Source organism: Pseudophryne corroboree, chromosome 1, assembly GCF_028390025.1.
Source record: "Pseudophryne corroboree isolate aPseCor3 chromosome 1, aPseCor3.hap2, whole genome shotgun sequence".
Taxonomy (NCBI): Eukaryota; Metazoa; Chordata; class Amphibia; order Anura; family Myobatrachidae; genus Pseudophryne; species Pseudophryne corroboree.
Window position 1 is genome coordinate 1,182,615,234 of NC_086444.1, and position 17,378 is coordinate 1,182,632,611.

A 17,378-nucleotide genomic window follows, 5' to 3' on the forward strand; every position below is an offset into this window, starting at 1 on the left:
CACATAGCGTCAGGCAGCCCCCCTTTTTTACACATTACGGCAGGCAGATTCCCCATTTTTACACATAGCGTCGGGCAGATTACCCCTTTTTACACATAACGGCAGACCGCGTGCTCTTGTTACACATTACGGCAGACAGCGTGCCCTTTTTACACATTACGGCAGACAGCGTGCCCTTGTTACACATTACGGCAGACAGCGTCCCCATTTTTACACATTACGGCAGGCAGATTCCCCTTTTTACACATAGTGGCAGGCAGTCCCCCCTTTTTACACATTGCGGCAGGTAGTCCCCCCTTTTTACACATTGCGGCAGGCAGTCCTCCCTTTTTACACAGTGCGGCAGGCAGTCCCCCCTTTTTACACATTGCGGCAGGCAGTCCCCCCTTTTTACACATTGCGGCAGGTAGTCCCCCCTTTTTACACATTGCGGCAGGCAGTCCCCCCTTTTTACACATTGCGGCAGGCAGTCCCTCCTTTTTACACAGTGCGGCAGGCAGTCCCCCCTTTTTACACATTGCGGCAGGTAGTCCCCCCTTTTTACACATTGCGGCAGGCAGGCACAAGAAAGAAAGAAGGAAAGAAAAAGAAAGAAAGAAAGAAAGAAAGAAAGAAAGAAAGAAAGAAAGAAAGAAAGAAAGAAGAATTATACTTACCCTCAGGCTCCTCGGTGCAGCTGCGTCAGACGACGATTCCCGGGCAGTAGAGAATGAGGAGGAGGGAGCCGGAGGACGGAGCCGCAGCAGCGCTTTGTTACTGGTGGAGGCGCTGCTGCTGCTGCCCCTCTGCTTCCCTATAGGCTGTTCTCGGAAGACAGCCTATAGGGAAGCAGAGGAGCAGCAGCAGCAGCGCCTCCACCAGTAACAAAGCGCTGCTGCGGCTCCGTCCTCCGGCTCCCTCCTCCTTCCCCCGTCTGTACCGCTGCTCAGCTCCTATCTCCGGGCGGCTGTGCGCTGCGGGCAGCGGTTGCCTGCAGCGCACAGCGGCATGTAATGAGTCAGTTTGACTCATTACATGCTTGGGCCCCTGGACAGAGGCGGGCCCCAGTGCAGTGCACTGCCTGCACTGCCGGTAGTTCCGCCTCTGAGCGGGGGGGAGGTTACGGTTAGGCACCAATAGGGGAGGTTAGGATTAGGCTGTGGACAGGGAGGGTTAGGGTTAGGGGAGAGTGGTTAGGGTACTCTGCGCACCCATGTCGGCATTGCCGCAATTGGGATGCGGGCGTCGGTATACTGAACGCAGGCATCCTGACCGTCGGCTTTTCACACTGAACCCCCACAACCAGAGTATGTATAAAGATCAGAACAATATATAGGGTGACCCGCTCCCCTCTATATGCTTATAAGCAGATATATCAAAGCACAGAGAGAGAGAGATAAAGTGGAGAGAGAGATAAAGAACCAGCCAATCAGCTCCTGTCACGTTACAGGCTGTGTTTGGAAAATGATAGAGTTTATCTCTCCAAGTGTTGACACCTCTCCCCCATAGCCCCTTGTAGATCATTTAAACTTCTCAACAAGCAGGCACATCACTCTGGTTGTGTGCAGCACGCGGTGTATGGGCGACGGAGCCGCATCCCGCAGAGCTGCAGCACGAAAAAGAGATGGGTGACAACACAACAGGCTGTGCGCAATGCAGGGCTACAGTATGATGGCTTCACCAGTGACATTTAGGGACAGATTTACTAAAAGGTGACACAGGTTGAGTATCCCATATCCAAATATTCTGAAATACGGAATTTTTTGAGTGAGAGTGAGATAGTGAAACCTTTGTTTTCTGATGGCTCAGTGTACACAAACTTTGTTTAATACACAGTTATTACAAATATTGTATTAAATTACCTTCAGCCTGTGTGTATAAGGTGTATATGAAACATAAATGCATTCTGTGCTTAGACTTGGGTCTCATCACCATGATATCTCATTATGGTATGCAATTATTCCAAAATACGGAAAAATCCGATGTCCAAAATACTTCTGGTCCCAAGCATTTTGGATAAGGGATACTGAACCTGTATTAGCTAGCCACCATGATTTGTGGCTCTGAACACAAAATTTAAAACGACAATAATGTGAAATTTACAATTAGGCTTGTTTTGCATTTTATATTACGCTGTTTCAAATATCGTGGTTGAAAAATGTTGCTTAGTAAATCTAGCCTTTAATCTCTGAGTCCTGTCCTAAATAACAGACATAAAAAAGCCATATTACAACAGTGTGTCTCTGTCGGCATTTACTTACACGGAATTCTCCGACAACGGAGCCAGTTCTCATAGAGCGGGAGTCCAATACCTGGACAAGGAGAAGAGGCATGAGGGATCCACATGGTTATATAATAACCGCACATTATACCATTAGCCTATGCAATGTATGCTCTGATTATTATTGATGTGTATATATAATTACTAGCTGAATACCTGTGCTTCGCTGTGGAATTTCAAGTATTTCTCTGCGTATAACTTTACTTTTGAAGGGGGTTCTTGGTAAACTAATTAGACTTACAACAGGACATGCTCCACCCACCGCTGCCAATCTTTGTCAGGCCGCACCTCTGGGCGGGCCTTCCCCCGGATTGATGCTGTCAAAAGACTGGTGCTGAGGAGAATAATCCGCCTCCTTCTCTGCCCCGTCCCGCCTCTGATGCTGCCCTGCTCAGTGCTGCAACAGCTGGGACGATAGACCAAGCTCCGCCCGCTGTATGTTAAATATGTAAAGGCGCATACACACGGTGCAGTGTAACCTTACGATTTTGACTATATAGTCAAAATTGTAAGGAAAATTTGTGAAAATCGCACCATGTGTACACCGTTTTCGATACCAATGCGCGGTCCCACGGGATCAGTATCACAAAAAAAAATAGACTGTGCAGACAAAGCAATTTTGGCTCTCTAGTACAAAGTATAGTATAGTCAAAATCGCACATAGCCTATATCGCACCGTGTGTATATAGACAATATCGGTGCTTCTGGGCTCTGGGGTAGTTCAAGCGAATTTGCATAGTCAAAATCAGGCATAGACCGTTTGTATGCACCTTAAGGTTTGCGGGGATAGGCTGACTCTATTTCAAAGGGCCCTACTGTAGGTCTCCTTGCTTAGCTTCCGCTCTCCTTATTGCTCTTCCTTTGATGTAAAAAGGTAAAGATTTTTGCAGAACACTTAAGGTCTCCGGGAGAGCTGTTGGTATTCTTTACACAGCAGACTATCAAGCTTTCCTTTAATGCATTTAAGAGTCAAAATATCTATGTCTCCTTTCCTCCTATTGAGAGGTTCAATGTTTAGTTCAAGGGACAGGATAACCTCTGATAATTGAGACACTAGCCTCTCCTGATTGGAAATAGGTTGGTTAAGAATTAATATCTGATATATATATATATATATATATATATATATATATAATTATCTCACCCCTTTTAACCCCTTTGTGGGTTTAATTTTGAAAAATCCCTTCTTAGTGGGTGCCTATGTAATAGTAGCAAGCTACTGTCCAAGTGTCAAGTTCCTAGTCCTTATGGTTCAGGGAATTTTGTGATAAGGAGTGAAAACAGGAGCAGAAAGCATACCCTCAAACATTTTACACATAAAAATCGGTACAAATTCGAAAAGGGGCGTGGCCACGGGTAAAGGCTTTTCCTATACTTTTAATGGAAGTTTGGAGAGCCAAAAATCGGTACAGACCATAAAAAAACGGTACTGTACCTGCCAAAAAGGTACATTTGGAGGGTATGAGAAAGTTGTCACACTGTTGAAGTGAATTGTGCTTAGAGTAGTGGTTCCCAAACTTTTTGGAGACAGGGCACTCTAGAGTAGCAGAATTATTCCACGGCGCTCCGAAGCCAAAAGTTTCTTACTCACAAATTTAGAGAAAAACATAAAATTACGTAAATTGTGTTTATATTAGAGATGAGCGGGTTCGGTTCCTCGGGATCCGAACCCCCCCGAACTTCAGCCTTTTTACACGGGTCCGAGGCAGACTCGGATCTTCCCGCCTTGCTCGGTTAACCCGAGCGCGCCCGAACGTCATCATCCCGCTGTCGGATTCTCGCGAGGCTCGGATTCTATCGCGAGACTCGGATTCTATATAAGGAGCCGCGCGTCGCCGCCATTTTCACACGTGCATTGAGATTGATAGGGAGAGGACGTGGCTGGCGTCCTCTCCGTTAGAATAGATAGAGACACTTGAGTTGATTTACTACTAACTTAGTAATTTTGGGGAGCATTAGGAGTACTCAGAGTGCAGAGTTTTGCTGATAGTTACTAGTGACCACCACCAGTTTTATTTATTATTTAATATAATCCGTTCTCTGCCTGAAAAAAAACGATACACAGTCACATACCATATCTGTGCTCAGCCTCAGTGTGCTGCATGATAATATCATCTATGTATATCTGACTGTGCTGAGTGCTCACTGCTCACACAGCTGAATTGTGGGGGAGACTGGGGTGCAGTTATAGCAGGAGTACAGTGCACACTTTTGCTGCCAGTGTGACTGACCAGTGACCACCAGTATATTGTCTGCCTGAAAAAGTTAAACACTCGTGTGGTGTTTTTTTTTTTTATTCTATAAACGCATTCTGCTGACAGTGTCCAGCAGGTTCGTCATTCATTATATTATATAAATATTTACCTGCAGTAGTGTTATATTTTTTTTGTTCATCTCTATCATCTTTATCATCTCTATATTAGCAGACGCAGTACGGTAGTCCACGGCTGTGGCTACCTCTGTGTCGTCAGTGCTCGTCCATAATTGTATACCTACCTACCTGTGGTGGGGTTTTTTTTTCTATCTTCTTCATACTAGTAGTTTAGGAGTCTGCTGACAGTGTCCAGCAGGTCAGTCATTATATTATATATACCTGCAGTAGTGATATATATATATATATTTTTTATATCATTATCATCTCTATACTAGCAGACGCAGTACGGTAGTCCACGGCTGTAGCTACCTCTGTGTCGTCAGTGCTCGTCCATAATTGTATACCTACCTGTGGTGGGTTTTTTTTTTCTATCTTCTTCATACTAGTAGTTTAGGAGTCTGCTGACAGTGTCCAGCAGGTCCGTCATTATATTATATATACCTGCAGTAGTGATATATATATTTTTTATATCATTATCATCTCTATACTAGCAGACGCAGTACGGTAGTCCACGGCTGTAGCTACCTCTGTGTCGTCAGTGCTCGTCCATAATTGTATACCTACCTGTGGTGGGTTTTTTTTTTCTATCTTCTTCATACTAGTAGTTTAGGAGTCTGCTGACAGTGTCCAGCAGGTTCGTCATTATATTATATATACCTGCAGTAGTGATATATATATATTTTTTATATCATTATCATCTCTATACTAGCAGACGCAGTACGGTAGTCCACGGCTGTAGCTACCTCTGTGTCGTCAGTCACTCGTATACTAGTATCCATCCATCTCCATTGTTTACCTGAGGTGCCTTTTAGTTGTGCCTATTAAAATATGGAGAACAAAAATGTTTAGGTTCCAAAAATAGGGAAAGATCAAGATCCACTTCCACCTCGTGCTGAAGCTGCTGCCACTAGTCATGGCCGAGACGATGAAATTCCATCAACGTCGTCAGCCAAGGCCGATGCCCAATGTCATAGTACAGAGCATGTAAAATCCAAAACACAAAAGATCAGTAAAAAAAGGACTCAAAAATCTAAAATAAAATCATCGGAGGAGAAGCGTAAACTTGCCAATATGCCATTTACCACACGGAGTGGCAAGGAACGGCTGAGGCCCTGGCCTATGTTCATGGCTAGTGGTTCAGCTTCACATGAGGATGGAAGCACTCAGCCTCTCGCTAGAAAAATGAAAAGACTTAAGCTGGCAAAAGCACAGCAAAGAACTGTGCGTTCTTCGAAATCACAAATCCACAAGGAGAGTCCAATTGTGTAGTTTGCGATGCCTGACCTTCCCAACACTGGACGTGAAGAGCATGCGCCTTCCACCATTTGCACGCCCCCTGCAAGTGCTGGAAGGAGCACCCGCAGTCCAGTTCCTGAAAGTCAGATTGAAGATGTCAGTGTTGAAGTACACCAGGATGAGGAGGATATAGGTGTTGCTGGCGCTGGGGAGGAAATTGACAAGGAGGATTCTGATGGTGAGGTGGTTTGTTTAAGTCAGGCACCCGGGGAGACACCTGTTGTCCGTGGGAGGAATATGGCCATTGACATGCCTGGTGAAAATACCAAAAAAATCAGCTCTTCGGTGTGGAAGTATTTCAACAGAAATGCGGACAACAGGTGTCAAGCCGTGTGTTGCCTTTGTCAAGCTGTAATAAGTAGGGGTAAGGACGTTAACCACCTCGGAACATCCTCCCTTATACGTCACCTGCAGCGCATTCATCATAAGTCAATGACAAGTTCAAAAACTTTGGGCGACAGCGGAAGCAGTCCACTGACCAGTAAATCCCTTCCTCTTGTAACCAAGCTCACGCAAACCACCCCACCAACTCCCTCAGTGTCAATTTCCTCCTTCCCCAGGAATGCCAATAGTCCTGCAGGCCATGTCACTGGCAATTCTGACGAGTCCTCTCCTGCCTGGGATTCCTCCGATGCATCCTTGCGTGTAACGCCTACTGCTGCTGGCGCTGCTGTTGTTGCTGCTGGGAGTCGATGGTCATCCCAGAGGGGAAGTCGTAAGACGACTTTTACTACTTCCACCAAGCAATTGACTGTCCAACAGTCCTTTGCGAGGAAGATGAAATATCACAGCAGTCATCCTGCTGCAAAGCGGATAACTGAGGCCTTGGCATCCTGGGCGGTGAGAAACGTGGTTCCGGTATCCATCATTACTGCAGAGCCAACTATAGACTTGTTTGAGGTACTGTGTCCCCGGTACCAAATACCATCTAGGGTCCATTTCTCTAGGCAGGCGATACCGAAAATGTACACAGACCTCAGAAAAAGACTCACCAGTGTCCTAAAAAATGCAGTTGTACCCAATGTCCACTTAACCACGGACATGTGGACAAGTGGAGCAGGGCAGACTCAGGACTATATGACTGTGACAGCCCACTGGGTAGATGTATTGACTCCCGCCGCAAGAACAGCAGCGGCGGCACCAGTAGCAGCATCTCACAAACGCCAACTCTTTCCTAGGCAGGCTACGCTTTGTTTCACCGCTTTCCAGAATACGCACACAGCTGAAAACATCTTACGGCAACTGAGGAAGATCATCGCAGAATGGCTTACCCCAATTGGACTCTCCTGTGGATTTGTGGCATTGGACAACGCCAGCAATATTGTGTGTGCATTAAATATGGGCAAATTCCAGCACGTCCCATGTTTTGCACATACCTTGAATTTGGTGGTGCAGAATTATTTAAAAAACGACAGGGGCGTGCAAGAGATGCTGTCGGTGGCCAGAAGAATTGCGGGACACTTTCGGCGTACAGGCACCGCGTACAGAAGACTGGACCAACACCAAAAACGCCTGAACCTGCCCTGCCATCATCTGAAGCAAGAAGTGGTAACGAGGTGGAATTCAACCCTCTATATGCTTCAGAGGTTGGAGGAGCAGCAAAAGGCCATTCAAGCCTATACAACTGAGCACGATATAGGAGGTGGAATGCACCTGTCTCAAGCGCAGTGGAGAATGATTTCAACGTTGTGCAAGGTTCTGCAACCTTTTGAACTTGCCACACGTGAAGTCAGTTCAGACACTGCCAGCCTGAGTCAGGTCATTCCCCTCATCAGGCTTTTGCAGAAGAAGCTGGAGACATTGAAGGAGGAGCTAACACAGAGCGATTCCGCTAGGCATGTGGGACTTGTGGATGGAGCCCTTAATTCGCTTAACAAGGATTCACGGGTGGTCAATCTGTTGAAATCAGAGCACTACATTTTGGCCACCGTGCTCGATCCTAGATTTAAAACCTACGTTGTATCTCTCTTTCCGGCAGACACAAGTCTGCAGGGGTTCAAAGAACTGCTGGTGAGAAAATTGTCAAGTCAAGCGGAACGCGACCTGTCAACATCTCCTCCTTCACATTCTCCCGCAACTGGGGGTGCGAGGAAAAGGCTCAGAATTCCGAGCCCACCCGCTGGCGGTGATGCAGGGCAGTCTAGAGCGACTGCTGATGCTGACATCTGGTCCGGACTGAAGGACCTGCCAACGATTACGGACATGTCGTCTACTGTCACTGCATATGATTCTCTCACCATTGAAAGAATGGTGGAGGATTATATGAATGACCGCATCCAAGTAGGCACGTCAGACAGTCCGTACGTATACTGGCAGGAAAAAGAGGCAATTTGAAGGCCCTTGCACAAACTGGCTTTATTCTACCTAAGTTGCCCTCCCACAAGTGTGTACTCCGAAAGAGTGTTTAGTGCCGCCGCTCACCTTGTCAGCAATCGGCGTACGAGGTTACTTCCAGAAAATGTGGAGAAGATGATGTTCATTAAAATGAATTATAATCAATTCCTCCGTGGAGACATTCACCAGCAGCAATTGCCTCCACAAAGTACACAGGGAGCTGTGATGGTGGATTCCAGTGGGGACGAATTGATAATCTGTGAGGAGGGGGATGTACACGGTGATGAATCGGAGGATGATGATGAGGTGGACATCTTGCCTCTGTGGAGCCAGTTTGTGCAAGGAGAGATTAATTGCTTCTTTTTTGGTGGGGGTCCAAACCAACCCGTCATTTCAGTCACAGTCGTGTGGCAGAACCTGTCACTGAAATGATGGGTTGGTTAAAGTGTGCATGTCCTGTTTATACAACATAAGGGTGGGTGGGAGGGCCCAAGGACAATTCCATCTTGCACCTCTTTTTTCTTTCATTTTTCTTTGCGTCATGTGCTGTTTGGGGAGTGTTTTTTGGAAGAACCATCCTGCGTGACACTGCAGTGCCACTCCTAGATGGGCCAGGTGTTTGTGTCGGCCACTAGGGTCGCTTATCTTAGTCACACAGCTACCTCATTGCGCCTCTTTTTTTTCTTCTTTGCGTCATGTGCTGTTTGGGGAGTATTTTTTGGAAGGGCCATCCGGCCTGACACTGCAGTGCCACTCCTAGATGGGCCAGGTGTTTGTGTCGGCCACTAGGGTCGCTTAGCTTACTCACACAGCTACCTCATTGCGCCTCTTTTTTTCTTTGCGTCATGTGCTGTTTGGGGGGTGTTTTTTGGAAGGGCCATCCTGCGTGACACTGCAGTGCCACTCCTAGATGGGCCAGGTGTTTGTGTCGGCCACTTGGGTCGCTGAGCTTAGTCATCCAGCGACCTCGTGCAAATTTTAGGACTAAAAATAATATTGTGAGGTGTGAGGTGTTCAGAATAGACTGAAAATGAGTGGAAATTATGGTTATTGAGGTTAATAATACTTTGGGATCAAAATGACCCCCAAATTCTATGATTTAAGCTGTTTTTTAGGGTTTTTTGAAAAAAACACCCGAATCCAAAACACACCCGAATCCGACAAAAAAAAATCGGTGAGGTTTTGCCAAAACGCGTTCGAACCCAAAACACGGCCACGGAACCGAACCCAAAACCAAAACCCGAAAAATTTCCGGTGCACATCTCTAGTTTATATATCATCCTTAGGTTCAGTTATATGGCAAGGGACAGTATTCACTTCGGCTTGTCCACATATTTTATGACTGGAAACCACAAGCACTGGTTTTGTCTGTTACATAGACTGTAAATAATTTGAATTGGTTCTGGACCACCAACCCAGGGTACCCCTGCAAGTACGTCAAAGCACCCTAGGGTGCCATGGCACACAGTTTGAGAACCACTGGCTTAGTGTGTGAAACAAGTGATACAGTATGGACAATTCTGGAATATCTAAATAAAAAATCTCCTGACACACTGCTACACACTCACCGCAACACACCAATCTCCTCACACACTGCTACACACTCACTGTAATACAGTAATTGCCTTATACACTGCTACACACTCACTGCAACATAAAAATGTCCTCACACACTGAAACACACTCACTGCAACACACCAATCTGCTTACACACTGAAACACACTCACTGCAACATGCCAATCTCCTCACACACTGCTACACACTCACCGCAACACACCAATCTCCTCACACAGCTACACACTCACTGTAATACAGTAATCGCCTTATACACTGCTACACACTCACTGCAACATAAAAATTTCCTCACACACTGAAACACACTCACTGCAACACACCAATCTCATCACATACTGCTACACTCACTGTATTTTACCAATCTCCTCACACACTGCTACACTCACTGTAATTTACCAATCTCCTCACACACTGCTACACTCACTGTAATTTACCACTCTCCTCACACACTGCTAAATGTTCACTATAATATACCAATCTCATCACACACTGCTACACACTCACTGTAATATATTAATTTTCTCACACACTGCTACACATTCTGTAATACACCCATCTCCTACATACTCACTGTAAGAAATACGGGCTCATCAAAAAGCTCAGCTGGCGATTCAAAGAAGTTGAAGAAAAATGTCTGAGAATGAAAACAAAAGAGATGAGTACCTTACTGCAGATATGTAGCTAAGTGGCTCAGGGCGTCCCTCCTAGTAAACCCTACTGATGGGCCATTTGAGTATCCAAGCCCACCCACTGTGGATGTTACCTCATCAAAAAATGGACTATTGCCTTTCCGTATCCGAGTCCTCTTGGTCTGCCCGGCAACCGTCACCTTCACAACAGGTTTGATGTTCACACCCGGTATCTGCCGCCCTTCTATCACTCTGACTCGGATCTAAAGTAACATTGACAAAAATAAACAGGGGAAGATTCAAACAGTTACAGAACATTTCAGGTCTGTAATGGTGAATTAATGGTTTTAATGTACCATTAATGACACACTGTTCATAAGGTCTACATGGGAATAAAAGGAATATATATAACTATAGTAAGAACACAACTCTTGTATATTGTGTTATGAGGTTTTGGTATTCCTGAGGTAATTTTTGGGCGTACTGGAATTGGTGTCAGTGTGAAGGTGAACAGAATTATTTAACCAGTCCCTAGCTGCAGGAACAATTCCAGATGATTGGAAAAAAGGGTATCACTGCACAAAAGTGGAAGCAAGGAAGATGCAATCAACTACTGACCAGTAATCCTTACATCAATAGCAAGGAAAATAATGGAAACACTATTAAAAGAAAGATTTGTGGAGTATGTTAAATCCATCAATTTACAGGTTCCCAAACAGCATGGATTTACTGGGGGGAGATAATGCCAAACAATATAGTAGATCGGGGGGGCAGGATGTAGATGTAACATATCTAGACTTTAGTAACGCTTTTGATACAGTCCCACATCACAAACTGCTAAACAAACCAAAAAGCGTGGCATTGGATTAAAAAACAGTTGAATGGATAGGAACATGGTTGCAGGATAGGTAACAGAGAGTTGTAGTAAATGGAGTACATTCTAAGGAGGGAAACACTACCAGTGGAGTACCCCAGGGATCTGTACTTGGACCAGTAATCTTTAGTATCTTTGTTGGTGACATTGCAAACAGTATTGAAATGAAAGTATGCCTTTTGCAGATGACACAAAGATATGCAACAGGGTAGACACTTCAAGAGGGGCAAAACAAATGATTGAGGATCTAGGTAGACTTGAGGAAAAGTCAAAAGCATGGCAATTACAGATTAAAGTTAAAAAAAAAAAAAAAAAAAAAGCAAAATCATGAACTTGGGTCTCAAAGACCCAAGGGCTGAATATAGTATCAAATGTACTATAATGGAAAGTAAGGAGGAGTAAAGGGATTTACTGTTTCAAGTGACTTAAAGGCAGGGAAGCAATGTATCAAAGCAATGAGGAAGGCTAGTCAGATCAGTAGAAGGAAAAAAAGTAATAATGCCACTGTATAGGTCATTGGTATGGCCTCATCTAGAATACTGTGTACAATTCTGTGGGCCATATCTTCAGAAGGATATAATTACATTAGAAACTGTACAAAGGAGGGCAACTAAAATGGTGCATGGCCTACATCACAAAACATACCCAGAAAGACTAAAAAAATCTCAATATGTATAGTTTGGAGCAGAGAAGGGAAAGGGGGACATGGTAGAAACTTTCATATATATCAAGGGTTTTAGTAAGGTCCAGGAGGAAGACATTCTTCAAAGGAAGAGAAGTGTTGGAACACGAGGACATGCACTGACACTGAAGGGAAGTAGGCTCAAGGGAAATTTATGGAAAAATTAATTCACAGAGAGGGTGGTGGACAAGTGTAATAGCCTCCCGTCAGAGGTGGAAGAGGCTAATACAGAAGAGCAATTCAAACATGCCTGGGATAGGCATATGGATATTCTTACAGAGAACTAAAGCCCAGATTTATCAAGCCTTGGAGAGTGTTAAATTGCATGGTGATAAAGTTCCAACCAACCAGCTCCCAACTGTCATTTTTCAAACACAGCCTGTAACAAGGCATTTAGGAGCTGATTGGCTGGTCATTTATCACAGTGCAATTTACCACTCTCAAAGGCTTGATAAATCTGGTCCTAAGGATCAAATAGGGTCGAAGTTACCTAAAGGTTAACAAAAATAAGGGCAGATCAGATGGGCCAAGTGGTTCTTATCTGCTGTCAAATTTTATGTTTCTAAGGTAACACTGTAAATGGGATTACTTTGGTGTAACCTGAAATATACTGAATTTTGCAGTTTGTGATGACAAACTGGAAACAAACATATAAATTTATATAGGGGGTCATTCCGAGTTGATGGCTCGCTAGCAGTTTTTAGCAGCCGTGCAAATGCATTGTCGCCGCCCACTGGGAGTGTATTTTCGCTTTGCAGAAGTGCGAATGCCTGTGCAGCAGAGCGCCTGCAAAAATAATTTGTGCAAAACAAGACCAGCCCTGTAGTTACTCTTTGTGTGCGATGATTCTAACGTTGGAGGGTTGGCTTTTGACGTCACACACCCGCCCAGTGTTCGCCCAGCCACGCCTGCGTTTTCCCTGGCACGCCTGTGTTTTTCTAAGCACTCCCTGAAAACGGTCAGTTGACACCCAGAAACGCCCCTTTCCTGTCAATCTTCTTGCGGCTGCCAGTGCGAATTAAAATGTCACTAGAACCTGTGCAAACCACTAAAGCCTTTGTACCCGTACGTCACGCGTACGCATTGCGGTGCATACGCATGCACAGAAATGCCGATTTTTAGCCTAAACGCTGTGCTGCGAACAACGGCAGCTAGCGATCAACTCGGAATGACCCCCATAGAACGTATGAAGGGAATTAAGCACAGCTAAACATTTTACTGCATTTTATTTAATGACATGCTGCAACGGAGAACGGGATTTTTGTGACTAAATCCTTTTCTCTGAATCTCTGACTGAGGAACCCTGGACCATAAGCTGCTATGTTAGGGAGTGTGGTATGCGTTACCGGCTTTCAGCATACCAATGCCGGTATCCCCGCAGCAGAATGCTGGTGCGAGGGAAGGGGGGCGAGCGCAAAAAGCCAGGTGTCATGGACACCCACGAGTGGGAATAGCCCTGTTGGTCGGCATGCCGACCTTCGGGATTGTAAGGGGGCGGGATGCAGGAGGAAGTATTGTGACCGGCGTTAGGAATCCACTTGATAAGGTCACCTGGCTGCAGTAGGCAGGCCTATATTTTTTTGTCACAAATTATGCAAAGAACCTCAATTTTACTCCATGTTAAATAGCAAGAATTTATTACAATTGTTCTGATGGCCAGTATTTTTCTTTATTCTGCATGTGCACTCCTTGTAAGGAGTCACCGCAGACCCCAGGCAAGATGGCACTGCCATCTGGGACCACAGAATTGCCTGGCACACGCTAAAAGGGTTAGGTCGCACACATATCCCGTGTCGAGCAGAGTCCACATAGGGGAGCAACCTGCTGGTTAACTCCCCCTCCCCACCTGCTAGAAGCAGCAAACAGCAACCTAAGTAATAAGAAAAAATAGGATTTTAATACCTACCGGTAAATCCTTTTCTCTTAGTCCGTAGAGGATGCTGGGGATGCTTCAAGAACCATGGGGTATAGAAGGGATCGCAGGAGACATGGGCACACTATAAGACTTTGATTGGGTGTGAACTGGCTCTTCCCTCTATGCCCCTCCTCCAGACTCCAGTTATAGGAACTGTGCCCAGGGAGACGGACAATTCGAGGAAAAGGATTTATTTAATTATTTTAAAACTAAGGTGAGATACATACCAGCTCACACCTCAAACACGCCGCACAACATGGCATTTAACAACAACGCATGCAACGCCATGACCAACAACAGTCACAGACTGACTGAACTCAACTGAACATGAGCGTAACTATAACCAAACTGAAGATACAGCCCGCACTGGGACGGGCGCCCAGTATCCTCTACGGACTAAGAGAAAAGGATTTACCGGTAGGTATTAAAATCCTATTTTCTCATGCGTACTAGAGGATGCTGGGGATGCTTCAAGAACCATGGGGTTTATACCAAAGCTCTAGAACGGGCGGGAGAGTGCGGATGACTCTGCAGCACCGATTGACCAAACAAGAGGTCCTCCTCAGCCAGGGTATCAAACTTGTAAAACTTCGCAAAGGTGTTTGATCCCGACCAAGTAACAGCTCGGCAAAGTTGTAACGCCGAGACCCCTCGGGCAGCCGCCCAGGATGAGCCCACCTTTCTGGTAGAATGGACTTTCACCGATTTCGGTAACGGCAATCCTGCCGTAGAATGAGCCTGCTGAATCGTATTACAGATCCAGCGCGCAATAGTCTGCTTAGAAGCAGGAGCCACAATCTTGTTGGGAGCCCACAGGACAAACAGAGCCTCTGTTTTCCTAATCTGAGCCGTTCTGGCGACATAGATTTTCAAAGCTCTGACCACATCGAGAGACTTTGATTCCGCCAAGGTGTCAGTAGCCACTGGCACCACAATAGGCTGGTTCACGTGAAATGATGAAACCACTTTAGGCAGAAATTGTTGACGAGTTCTCAACTCCACTCTATCAGCATGGAAGATTAAATAGGGGCTTTTGTGAGACAAAGCCGCCAACTCAGACACCCGCCTTGCGGACGACAAGGCCAACAACATGGCTACTTTCCAAGTAAGGAATTTTAACTCAACCTTACGCAAAGGTTCAAACCAATGAGATTGCAGGAACTGCAATACCACATTCAGATACCACGGTGCCACAGGAGGCACAAATGGAGGTTGGATGTGCAGCACGCCCTTCACGAAGGTCTGAACTTCTGGAAGGGAGGCCAATTCTTTCTGAAACTTCTTTCATTGATAAGGCCGAAATCTGTACTTTAATGGAGCCTAACTTTAGGCCCGCATCCACACCTTCTTGCAAAAAATGGAGCAAACGCCCCAACTGAAATTCTTCCGTAGGAGCCTTCTTGGATTCACACCAAGACACATATTTCCTCCAAATACGGTGGTAATGCTTTGCCGTTACTTCTTTTCTAGCCTGAAGAAGAGTGGGAATGACTTCACTGGGAATACCCTTCCGACCTAGGATTTGGCGTTCAACCGCCATGCCGTCAAACGCAGCCGCGGTAAGTCTTGATACACGCACGGCCCCTGTTGTAACAGGTCCTCCCGAAGAGGAAGAGGCCAGGGATCTTCTATGAGCAACTCCTGAAGATCTGGATACCAGGCCCTTTTTGGCCAATCCAGAACAATGAGTATCGCCTGAACCCTTGTTCTTCTTATAATCTTTATCCCCTTTGGAATGAGTGAAAGTGGAGGGAACACATATACCGTCGGAAACACCCACGGTGTCACTGGGGCGTCTACCGCTATCGCTTGAGGGTCCCTTGACCTGGAACAATATCTCTGAAGTTTCTTGTTGAGGCGGGACGCCATCATGTCTACAAGATGAATTCCCCAACGACTTGTCACTTCTGCAAAGACCTCTCGATGAAGACCCCACTCTCCTGGATGGAGATTGTGTCTGCTGAGGAAGTCTGCTTCCCAGTTGTCCACTCCTGGAATGAAGACTGCTGACAGAGCGCTGGCATGTCTTTCGACTCAGCGAAGAATCTTTGTGGCCTCGGCCATCGCCGCTCTGCTCCTTGTTCCGCCGTGGCGGTTTATGTACGCCACTGCTGTTACGTTGTCTGACTGAATCAAGACGGGCAGACCACGAAGAAGATGTTCTGCTTGCAGAATGCCGTTGTAAATGACCATTAATTCCAGAATGTTTATGTGCAGACAAGCTTCCTGGCTTGACCACTTACCCTGAAAATTTCTCCCCTGTGTGACTGCTCCCCAGCCCCAGAGGCTTGCATCTGTGGTCACCAGGATCCAATCCTGAATCTCGAACCTGCGTCCCTCCAGAAGGTGAGAACTGTGCAGCCACCCCAGAAGGGAGATTCTGGTCCTGGAAGATAGGATTATTTTCCGGTGCATGTCCAGGTGAGACCCGGACCACTTGTCCAACAGGTCCCACTGAAACACCCTGGCATGGAACCTGCCAAATGGAATGGCCTCGTAGACCGCCACCATCTTCCCCAGCAACCGAGTGCATTGAAGAACTGACACCTTTGCTGGTTTCAGAATCTGCTTTACCATGTTCTGTATTTCCAGAGCCTTTTCTACTGGAAGAAAAACTCTCTGCAATTCTGTATCCAGAATCATACCCAGGAACGACAGCCGTGTCGTCGGAACCAACTGTGATTTTGGCAAGTTTAGGAGCCAACCATGTTGTTGCAGAATCGTCAGTGAAAGGGCAACATTTTTCAGCAATTGCTCCTTGGATCTCGCCTTTATGAGGAGATCGTCCAAGTATGGGATAATTGTGATTCCCTGCTTGCGCAGGAGAACCATAATTTCCGCCATTACTTTGGTGAAAATCCTCGGAGCCGTGGACAGACCAAGCGGCAATGTCTGAAACTGGTAATGACAATCCTGAACAGCAAACCTCAGGTAAGCCTGATGTGGAGGATATATGGGGACGTGTAAGTAGGCATCCTTTATGTCGACCGACACCATAAAATCCCCCTCCTCCAGACTGGAGATCACTGCTCGGAGAGAATCCATATTGAATTTGAATTTTTTTAGAAATAAATTGAGGGATTTTAGGCTCAGAATCGGTCTGACTGAGCCATCCGGCTTCGGGACCACAAACAGGCTTGAATAAAAGCCTTCCCCCTGCTGTGACGGGGGTACCGTGACAATTACTTGATTTTGACACAACTTTAGTATCACAGCGCTTACTATCTCCCTTTCTAGAAGAGAAGCTGGCAAGGCCGCTTTGAAAAATCGGTGAGGGGGCACGTCTTGAAACTCTAATCTGTACCCTTGGGTTACTATTTCTAATATCCAAGGATCCAGGTCCGAGTGCACCCAGACCTGACTGAAAAGTTTGAGACGTGCCCCCACCGGTGCGGACTCCCGCAAAGGAGCCCCAGCGTCATGTGGTGGATTTGGTAG

At 46.0% G+C, this 17,378-nt stretch overlaps 1 protein-coding gene across 5 annotated transcripts in view; it reads right to left on the reverse strand.

Annotated features, from left to right (window-relative positions):
* Positions 1–17,378, reverse strand: part of DYSF (dysferlin) — a 515,016-nt gene that overhangs the window by 354,258 nt on the left and 143,380 nt on the right. For all 5 annotated transcript variants that reach the window (XM_063925289.1, XM_063925290.1, XM_063925288.1 and 2 more), the window contains exons 7-9: positions 10,604–10,732; positions 10,412–10,474; positions 2,241–2,291 (exon numbers count right to left, since the gene is read on the reverse strand). In XM_063925289.1, the coding sequence (XP_063781359.1) occupies positions 2,241–2,291; positions 10,412–10,474; positions 10,604–10,732 (243 nt within the window). The remainder of the gene's footprint in view (positions 1–2,240; positions 2,292–10,411; positions 10,475–10,603; positions 10,733–17,378) is intronic.